This window comes from Prenolepis imparis, unplaced genomic scaffold (genome assembly GCF_030444845.1).
Source record: "Prenolepis imparis isolate NDT839.2.m4 unplaced genomic scaffold, iyPreImpa1.0 SCAF_14, whole genome shotgun sequence".
In the NCBI taxonomy this organism is placed as follows: Eukaryota; Metazoa; Arthropoda; class Insecta; order Hymenoptera; family Formicidae; genus Prenolepis; species Prenolepis imparis.
In genome coordinates, this window is record NW_028141172.1 from 6,501,039 (window position 1) to 6,512,413 (window position 11,375).

The window sequence follows — 11,375 nt, forward strand, 5'->3', positions numbered from 1 at the left end:
ACACTTCTATATACGTTTTGTGTATAGGTATATTTATTATGGATTATATATAGGTATTACTTCATATATTAGATCTCATAAAAAATTGTTATAATTAAGATTATTATTATTGCCAGTTGGACTTTGTTGGAATTAGGCAGAGTAACACAATTTTAGATTGCGTGAAAATGTAAGTTTATTAAGATCTATAAATGTCCGGGCACCGGAATAACAAAAGTATGAAAGAAACGAAAGTGTCACGACAGTGAGCATGTCCGGATGCGACCAACGAGGAGCACAGACAGACTGAGGAGCCGTACATAATAAAGAAAACTAAAACAAGAGATCTGTCTCCCCTCGGTGGCTCGAGCCCGCGTAAATTAAATGAATCAAGTAACGAGTAAAATACACAGAGATACACTTGTAACAAACTTTAATTTGTATTAAAACCAGGTAATCCATATTAAAATATATGTTCATAAATTATGCATTATATGACATCTGAGAAGAAATATATTTTAGTTTGGTTTTTTGTTTCTTTGTGAAGATAATTTTATGCTTTTGTGTGTTACATAATTATAACACTAATTAAAATAAACAAGGTTAATTAATAGAATATTTAATAAAGATTTATATTAGAAAGAAACCTTATGGGAGTCCATATTTAAGGAAATTCTTATAATTACTATAATACAACATAAGTAACACTCACTCTACATACGTATTGATAGATGTCCAAAATATATAGAAAGTTACACTTTCTAACATGCGCCATATAAGGGCTCCTATAAAAATATAAATCATGCTTAATTCCATACATCTTAAAAATATAATCCATGATGTTCATGTAAACATAACTAATAATACTAAATACTAAGAGAGAGAAAGAGAGAGAGAGAGAGAGAGAGAGAGAGAGAGAGAGAGAGAGAGAGAGAGAGAGAGAGAGAGAGAGAGAGAGAGAGAGAGAGAGAGAGAGAGAGAGAGATAGAGAGAGAGAGAGAGAGAGAGAGAGAGAGAGAGAGAGAGGGAAGGAAAGAGAGAACTAATTATAATATAAGAAAAATTATTTAAAACAAAAATATAAGCAAATAAGATAAAATAAATATAAAATTGCATTTGATTAATTTGATATTATTGATATATGTTTATGGTTGTGGCAATGTAATTATTGTTTAATTATATTATTTACAAATTTTTTTATTTAAATATATATTTGTATATGTGTGTAAATTACGCAAAACATTGACGTACACATACACCATACACATGATGCGCAAAATCCGACCGAGCAACCTCCCCGTGGTGCACATTGGATAACGCGAAAGCTGGCGGTATTGCTAAAAATTTTGCAAAATGCAGGGGTGACTTTGAAATGCGATAACTCGGCTTCTAGACATAATAGAGCAATGTTTCTTGCGGCATTTTAAAGAGAAGGGTTCCTACTTCAAAGCCAATATGGTGGCATTTATGGTTCCATCCCTGCTTTTTCCATGGACAACTACAAAGTCAAGAAATTTCCAGAGTTTTTTCGCCATCTGATTTTAAGCCTCACACGAAAAACAGTTCGGTGAGACGAATAATGCTACATTACCCATTTTAATGTTGAGGCTTTACCCGTTAAAATGCGCCCAGAAACATTGTTCTACGACCTCTCTAAGCCGAGATATGGCTTCTTAAATATCATCAAATTTTGCAAGTTTTAAAGCGCTCCCCTAATTGTTTTGCGTAGTATATATATGGAGCATTCTACGCCAAATCAACGACTTTTTTCCCCGACCATTTTTGATTTGCTTAAATTTTTTTTATGTTTTTGTATCTATTGAAAGTAGACTTTATGAATTTTTTAGATTTTTATCTTTATCGATTTCCGAATTACACATTTTTCTTAAAAATTGATTGTAACTATTTCCGAGAATTTTAAATTTTTATAACTTGAAAAAAAAGAAAATTATTGTCATTAATAAGGTGGTCATTTTTTTGTCTTTAAATATATTTTTCGAAAAAAATATTGAAAAAATTAAAAAAAATTTATATATATGTATCTTAATATATATTTCAATTAATTCATAATTCCAAATTTAAATGTACATACATACATACATACCTTTAAAAGAAGAAAAAGTAAAAATTGAATTAATTTTAAATATATCGTATGTATCTTTCGTAAAATTATTTGTAGCGTTTATTGTTAGAAACCGAGACTCATATTTAGCCTGAACTACGAACAAGTCCATCATGCGAGAATCTGGTAAAGCCTACAGACATATAAATGTATTCGAATAAATATAAAATGTTATAAGAAAATCACATTAATAATAAGTAATAATATATAAAATTATTAGCTATTTCAAATGCAACCGTTGTTATTTTATATATAAATTTGAATTATATTTTTTAAATTTTTTAGTTAAATGAGTAAACAATTATTTAACAATTTGATGAAAATTATTATTGTTGAATTAGAAAATATAAACGCAAGTTCTTCTTAAAATCCAATAACAAATTTTAAGTATATTTTTTATCTGCTCTGTAATGTTCTTATTCAAATAGTGATGATATTGCACACAAGATAGTGAAAAAGATAATATAATAACATTCCTTCTATACCTTCATCAAATGAGAAGGCAATTTTCAAATTTTTAGTTTGTCACAACCCAATTTCAACCAAAATTTTCTTATAATTAACGTTAGAAATCAATGTTAGAATACAAACCTTATCAACGATATACGTTTCAAAGAACAGAATAAAACCCTCGTTTAACCACCAGTGAGACAAATTAAGCGGATCGAAGAGGTAGCCATAACATTGAGATATTATATCATGAGCTATTGAGCGTATCATTATATATTTATGCGCAGGAAGATGTAATTTCTCGTTGTAGGTAATATCTGCTTCACTGAAAATTGTTTGTAAATAATAATTAATATGTTTATTATTTCGAACCACAACTAAAATTTTAATAAACTTAAAATGGATTAATTAAACATTAATAAACAAAAAAGTTGTTAATTTTTGTAACAATTTATTCAATGTATTATATATGTTAAATATATGTAATTATTTTAACTTTATTTTTTTCTTTCTCAAAATTGAAATGAGTATGATAATAATTATATTTTTCAATATTTTTGGTTATCATTATTATTTCTCGAAGTGACAGAATAAGTCTTCTTGCAAATTTTCAATTAATATATAAAAAATAAAGAAATTGTACTCATACAATGAGTTGAATAATAAGAACAGAAACTTATATCTTTAACATAAAAACTCAAAATTGTGTCAAATCGTTAATAATATTTGAATTCTTAATTTGATATAACAACAAACAAATTTCTCAATTATTGTATGGCTATTACATATAAATGTAAGTTATTCGGTAATTGATTTATAAGTAAATATTATATATGTATGTGTTTTATAGTAATATATTATAATCGCTTAGAAATTACTTGAGCATCGATAAGAGTACATATTTCCGAATTACATAAAATATACTATTCTCTAAATTTTTAAAATAAATAAATAATTGCATAAATTCCGTAATAAGTCTCTATTTAATTAAGCCATCAGATGTAACAATAGAAATAGAAAATTGCATATCTTTGAATTTTGAATTTTAAAAATAATAATATAATATTTTAAATATATATTCATATATGTTTACAATTATATCTAGAATGTATATGTATTACTTGTAAATAACCAGACCCCAGGTCCACCAAATTTTGTTCTTGAAATTCGGAAAGGCAACAAAATCCACTTTTGAAACATCTTTCAGGATATTCCGTTCGCTTATTAAACGTAAAGCTATCATTGCAGCAACATTTAAACCAAATTCCAAGTAGCGTGCCAAATCCGGTCTGCACCACGTCGTGATAGCAGTCCCTTTCCTATTATAAACGTTAATCGGATGCACAACGTGATTTTTATATATCAAAACTGCTACGTTTTTGGGAGATATTCTAGGTGTCGTTATAAAATGAGTAAACATTATCGTGTCGTTGGCTTTAAATTCGTATCCTCGTGTCGGCATGTTCGATAAAGCTTTATATTCTTTGTCGTGTTCTACAGAAATATTAAAGGTGACACTTAATTCCGGCTCGTCGAAACATGGAAACAATTCTCCGTCTGTTCGCGGTTGATTTATTATCAGGATCATCCACCTATCACATATTAATAAAATGCTCTAGAAAATGACAACTTTTCAGCAATTACCACTACATCAATTATTAGATAAACATTGCAGAATGTGCCAGCGCAATATATAAATAATGTTTAAAAAAATGATAATATTTATTGCTCATTATTCATTATTATTTATTATTATATATGTATTTTATTACACATACACATACATACTCAAACACAACAAAACAAATATAATATTAATTTTATATTATTTATATATATATATTATTTTTAAATATTATATATATATATATTTATTTATATATATATATTATTTTTAAATATTATATATATATATATTTATTTATATATATAAAAATAATATATATATAAATAATATAAAATTAATATTATATTTGTTTTGTTGTGTTTGAGTATGTACGAGGGCAGTTCGTAAGTCAGTGACTTTTACAAGATATGGCACTCAAATCGCAATCTAATTTTATTTCTGATATTTACCATCTTATTTAAGTATACACACCAAGTTTCAAGTAGATCTGTCAAATAGAAATTTTTTGACAGCGTTCTAAAGCGGATAAGTTAGTGTTTTTTGCTAAAATGGAAAAAAGTGAATTTCGTGTGCTAATAAAACATTACTTTTTGCGTGGAAAAACCATTAAGGAAACTGAAGAAAAGCTAAAAAAGTATTATGGGGACTCTGCTCCGTCGCATGGAATGGTTCACAAGTGGTTCACTGAATTTCGTTATGGTTTTTGGTCGATTGTGAGCAAGCGCGGCACCCATCTGGCGGACAGGTTCTTCATGCCCAAATGTTTATGCAATATATTAAAAACACGTTCGTTTGAGATGTTTACCATCTTGGTGTGTATACTTAAATAAGATGGTAAATATCAGAAATAAAATTAGATTGCGATTTGAGTGCCAAATCTTGTAAAAGTCACTGACTTATCGAACTGCCCTCGTATGTGTATGTGTAATAAAAAAAAAATATATATATATAATTATAAGATATGTATTTATATTGTATGTACTTATATATTTATATATTATTTATATATATTTATTTATTTCTTATTTTTAATATATCTTTATATTTACTCACTCTTCCTGTTTATGTTCGTTCCAATAAGTTCGCAAAAACTCTGAAGAATATCGTGCAGATATGAGGTTTTCAAATTCTATATTTACATAATAAGGTCCATATTCAAAGTCGTTATCAGGCCATAATTGTTCAGCTAAATTAAAAACGGCAGTACCATTTCTTAATCTTTTTATATAATTTGCTTCATAAATTTTTGAATTTATTATCGACTTCATATTCATTTTCAATATAGTTATATAAGTTGATACATGAAAAGTTATGTTTTGAGTTGCACAATTTAAGGAAACTAAGATATTGGACTCTCCCTTTAACATATTTCTTGATTCCAGTTTTAGCTTTAAATTATAATGGTGTGGTATCAGACAGTTCGACGAAGAAGCCATTGCCATTACAACAATGTGTAATAAAATAATTAATGACAGTTTTAGGAACATTATATCAGTTTTTGCTTTAAATACCTGCAAACACATTTTAATTAAGATTAAAATAATAAATAGAAATAGACAAGTAAATATAAGAAAAATGCAAAACTGCCGACTTCTGTCCGAGGAAAGATAAACATATCAAAAAATTGCAGCAATTTATAAAATATGCAATCTATTTAAATAGTTGTATACTTTTATGAATATTTTGTTTTATGTTAAGGCTTTTTGGTACTCGCCACGGCCACGTTAGATTCTGACATCATAAAGGCGAGAAAATACACATTGAGAATATTTACGTGCTATTTTTATATGAAAAGATATTTTGATGAAACATAACTTTAGATGGTTTTAGCATATTTTTAAAATACTCCGAAAAATTTTTTTTCTTGACAGTCAATCAACAAGCGTAAAATAATTGAAACAGCAGACTTTGTCATGCGGAATGACTGCGCATGTGCAAGGACCAGATGGACTGGTTCTCATTTCAGTTACTTTAGAGTTGTTAATTGATTATAAAAGGAAAAGGATAGTTTTTTGAATATTTTAGAGGTATGTTAAAGCCATCTAAAATTGTATTTTTATCATAGTATTTTTTGATCTGAAAATGGCACGCAAAAATTTTCAGCTTGTATTTTTTCGCAGTTTTGTTGAATGTTGTTTCTTTGTTAAGAATTAAATATACTCGGCCAAAAAAGAGCAGTACACTTAAAAAATAATAAAAATTTGTGAATGTTCAAGAATTTATAACTAAGCTAATAATTATGATATCGATGTGTTTAAAAAATTTTAATGAAACTTAAAGTCTGTAGTTTTGAGAAAATTTTAGTGCCGATTACATGAAATGATCAGTTTTGCAATAAAAATTGACAAATGAGTGAGAATTTGCAATTCTGATAAATGGAAGATGCGATTTCCTGAACTGCACAGCTTGAATCAGTTGACGTAGCTCAATATGAGATAAAAAGCACAGAAAAATTCAAACTTTTCTCTTTAAAATGCGCTTTGATAGAATTAAAACTCATATGAAAAATACAATTTGATTTTTCTAATACATTTAAAGTCAGAAACGCAAATAAAAATTAACTTTATCTCAAAATTAAAAAAAGACAATTTTTCTTGAAACTTGCGCACTGTTTTATTAGCTTGAAAATTTTAAATTGTGAAATTAAATTTTGACTTTAATCATAATGTCAACTCCCTCTAACATTTATCACTCTCATTAACATTTATTCACAATACTATTTATTCTCTAATTTAATGATATATTTTTGATTTCGACTTTTTTGTACTTTCTGTAATAACTGAAAACGCTTTTACCATACACACACACACACACACACACACACACACACACACACACACACACACACACACACACACACACACACACACACACACACACACACACACACACACGCCCGCACGCACGCACGCACACAGACTCACAGGCAGTAATTTTGATTAGATGTATATTTTATGAGATAAATAAGCTAATACTATTTTGCAATTGTATTGTAACTTCTGAATTTTTATTTCTAATGTAAAACAATATTGTTTTATTAGATAGATTTTGAAATTAAAAATACTAATAAAAGAGTAAAAACTATAATTCATATTATAAATAATTTGAATTATAAATGATAAATTAAAATAACAAATATTATTGATAAATGGAAGGTAATAATAATAATTATTGACATATCGAATACTAAATAAATTATAACACAAACGGTAAATAAATACTACTTACGAATAAAATATTAAAAATTAGCAAAAAATTTTAATTTTTTTTAGAGCAAATATTTAGTGCAAATTAATTGTATTATTATGATATTGTGAATTAATATGTAACTATATCAAAACATATACGTGTGTAGCTTTACTAAAACAAAACAATTGAATACTTACCTTGGATTCTGATGATAAATAAAATATGCGGAATATAAATTATAGTTGTACGGAGAAGTTATATTCAATTGAATTGTTTGTTTCACTATGTAAGCTAAATTGTGTCCTCATACAGTTAAATCTGTAAACAACATTTACTATTTATCACCTTATTTTTCAAAAATATCAAGTTTAATACGAGATATCGAGGTAAAAATAAATTTTTATTTTTCCTATATTTATTTAATGTAATCATATATTTCAGTGTCGTGTATATTATAATTTTATATAAAACAAGTTTGATTAAGAGATTCATATTATATTGTTTTTTTTATTAATATCGAATTAAGATGTATTAGTTCTTAAAAGCTATAGTTCTTATTTCTCATTTCGACTTTGTGAAAAGCTTTCTTTCAGATTAAAATGGAACTCACTAAAGAGAATTTTGTTCGATACTTATAAGAAAGTCATTTCTTTTATAGAGAAAATATTACATAATATGATTATTGTGCACTTTCGTGATGACTGCATCAATTTGAATAATATGTGAAAGAATAAAGCTTTTATAGTACCTCAAGAAAATTGTTTCTCACTCTTAGTTCTAAAAGGTATAATTATTAAAAAATTTGATATATAATATATTATTTAAATATTCTATTATATATAAAGACTTGTAGGATTCATCATTTCGTAGTGTTTATATTCTGCTCACGCATAAATAAATGATTTGTTTACATTTTTTTAAATTAGGCGTTATTCGTGACGATTGTCTATTTTTCCATTTGTGTTCAGTGTATGTGTATAAAATGAATTGGTTAGTTTTTTTTTCAGAGCTTGGAAAAGGAGAGTTTAAGCTTTTTTCACACTTATATACATATATTGTTTTTACATACACAACAGCAAATTAGATTGCACTAATTAAAATGCCATATGTTGCAACATGTACATATAATAATTATTATACTTTATAGTATTTTCTCTTAAAAATAATTTTCATATAAATGTCGAAGCTAAAATTTCTTTTAGAGGCTTTTATTTTAACCTAAAATAAAGCTTTTTAACGAAGATAAAGTTTTTTCAAAACTGTATTCAAATTTAAAAATATATAATGTATATCGATTTTAACAAAGGAATGTATAAAACAATTTTTTCTAATAACTGGGCTTTGTCTGTTATTGGTTTGACATATGTTTATCAATATTAATATCAGATTTATATCATTTGTAAGTCATATATACAAATAAGCTACGTTCCGAAATTCATTGCCAATACTGGAAATCTATAGTTTACGTATATTGTAGAAAAAAAAGTCAAAGAAATATCTGTGGCAAACTGTTAAACTTATTTCAAATTTTGTTTGATATATGTTATATGAGTAAATCAGATCAAGTTTATAATAAGCAAATAAAAAAACGCAAAAGAATTTTTATTATAAACATTCTCTTTATAAGATATGTAACATCTATTGTGCTTATTTGTTTTATTTATATTTATAAAACATATTCAACATAGTTTAACAAAATTATACATAAGACATTGACTTTTGAAATCTATTAGAAATTAAATGTATTAAACAAAGCAATTTGTTCTTAATTGTAATTCGTTAAAATATACTTGAAAGATGTTATTACAATTCAAATCTAAATGTTTTTACGTTAAATTTAATATGGAGAGAATAAAGACAATAATTGAAGTAAAAGAATATAAATGTTTTCTTAAAAATTAATTAAATATTTTTTGGAAAATAAACATTCTCTAGTTATGTTTCCTCTAAATATTTTTATACATATACATATATGTAAAACAAAATTACAAAGTGTTCTATATTTTACTTACATGACTTTTTAAATCACGAGCCGTTGTTTTATGTAGCCAAAAGTGGTAGCCAAAAGTATCACTCAATCTCGATCTCACCTCTTTGAACGACCATCGAATACTGACGGTATCATAACTAATGAAATACACAATGTCATGTAAATATCTCCTTAAAGTCTGTGTCACACTGCGAATTGTCGACCTATCAGAGCGAAGCAACCTAAAGATTCGGATTACGAATCTTTTCTTATGGCCATAATATATAAAAGTTTACAAGATATTTTATACCTCAATTGATATAATTTTTGCAAGAACTACGAAATATCTCGTATAATATTTAGTCCTTCATAATGTTACCTCAATACTTTTATATATGGAAAAAAATGAAAGATGTTAAGAAAAAATCAATTCGTTTAAAAAAATACTGTCGTTTTTAAAAAGTACGCAGAAGAAAGCTAAATTATACAATTCAATTTTCTTTTATTCATATACCGTAAATACAATATGACTTTTTATACATAATATCAACTTATTGATGATAACTATTTCTTTCATTAGTTTCTTACTTTGTATTATTATATTGAAAATGTTTTTAACACAAACACGCAAACAGTTATTTCGATTAAATTTATTCGTTTATATTGTTCTTCTCATATTTGAAACAAAGATATTTCAATATTAAGGTAGCCATAAACTATATGTATAATGTGATTATAATAAACAAAAGATATACGTAAGTACACGTGAACCAAAAACTGATACCGTCTTCTATTGGGAAAAACTCGCTAGCACTGGCAGCACTGACAAGTAACACTATTCAAGTGCCATTCGCCGATATTCTTGAAACTTTGCGCACACGTAGTACATCGAAAAACATTAAACACGTGTTTTTTTATTTTGGCTAACAAGGCATTTTAAGGTCGGGTATAGTACCACTATCTTGCCTTCACTGGTCGGGTATAGTACCACTATCTTGCCTTCACTGGCTGGGTAGACCTTCCCATCGTCTGCGTGTTATTGAGATCGCTAATGACGATTTTGACATTAGTTTAACGAGATTCAGAATGGCAAATACAAAATGGTGGACAAAATCGCAGAAGTTTCAAAAACTTTATTTAACGCCACTTGCGAAGTTTATTAGATACATGATTACGATTTTGGCAACAGTTATATCAAACTAGAGGTGGCGGATGAAAAATTCAATATGACGCATCCAAATGGCGGAAACTGAAGGCAATGGGAAGGTCTACCCAGCCAGTGAAGGCAAGATAGTGGTACTATACCCGACCTTAAAACGCCTTGTTAGCCAAAATAAAAAAACACGTGTTTAATGTTTTTCGATGTACTACGTGTGCGCAAAGTTTCAAGAATATCGGCGAATGGCACTTGAGTAGTGTTACTTGTGAGTGTTTGAAGCGTACTTCATTGGTAATATTAGTGAACATGTTTTAAATGCTGCACATTTCATTGGGAATGCAAAATGCTCTCAGTGCGCACTGAGTGCAGTAAAAATGGCCCCGAGTTTGAAGGCCGGGGCCACTTCAGTGTTATACTGTTTTAATTTAAACTGTTATTGTTATTGCGACAAGAAATATTAAATATTTTATAATTTAAATATTAAATATTTAAATATATTTATATTAAATATTTTATAATTATTAAATAATAAATATTTTTCTCAAAACTGAGTTCAAACAACATATTTCATTGAGTATGCAAAACTAGCTAGAACTGGTGGCGTTTCATGTAACGCCGACAAAAAACTCAAAAATTAATGGACACTGAGTGCCAGCGAGTTTTTCCCAATAGAAGACGCTATGAGATATAAGCGCGAGTTTTCTGCGGAGTGACAATTTTTACTTATTAAGTTTCTCTTAATGCAAGTGCGTTTAAGTTTTTCTACGTGACAGTTAAATGATTGTTTAACGGAGTCAGCGAGACCCAGGCAGAGCTACATACAGTCGTTAAGTCACCGAGTCACAACGCCATAAGTAATAACTACAATACAATTTTTAAA

The 11,375-nt window shown here is 27.5% G+C and overlaps 1 protein-coding gene across 1 annotated transcript; it reads right to left on the reverse strand.

Annotated features, from left to right (window-relative positions):
- Nucleotides 1–687: 687 nt before the first annotated feature.
- Nucleotides 688–9,469, reverse strand: LOC145945591 (aminopeptidase Q-like). Its single transcript, XM_083054649.1, has 7 exons — nt 9,380–9,469; nt 7,565–7,685; nt 5,232–5,689; nt 3,673–4,143; nt 2,693–2,876; nt 2,084–2,234; nt 688–764 (listed from the first exon to the last, which is right to left on the reverse strand). The coding sequence occupies exons 3-7, from the start codon at nt 5,663–5,665 to the stop codon at nt 688–690; spliced, it is 1,317 nt and encodes a 438-aa protein (XP_082910775.1). The 5' UTR covers nt 5,666–5,689; nt 7,565–7,685; nt 9,380–9,469.
- Between the last annotated feature and the right edge of the window lie 1,906 nt (nt 9,470–11,375).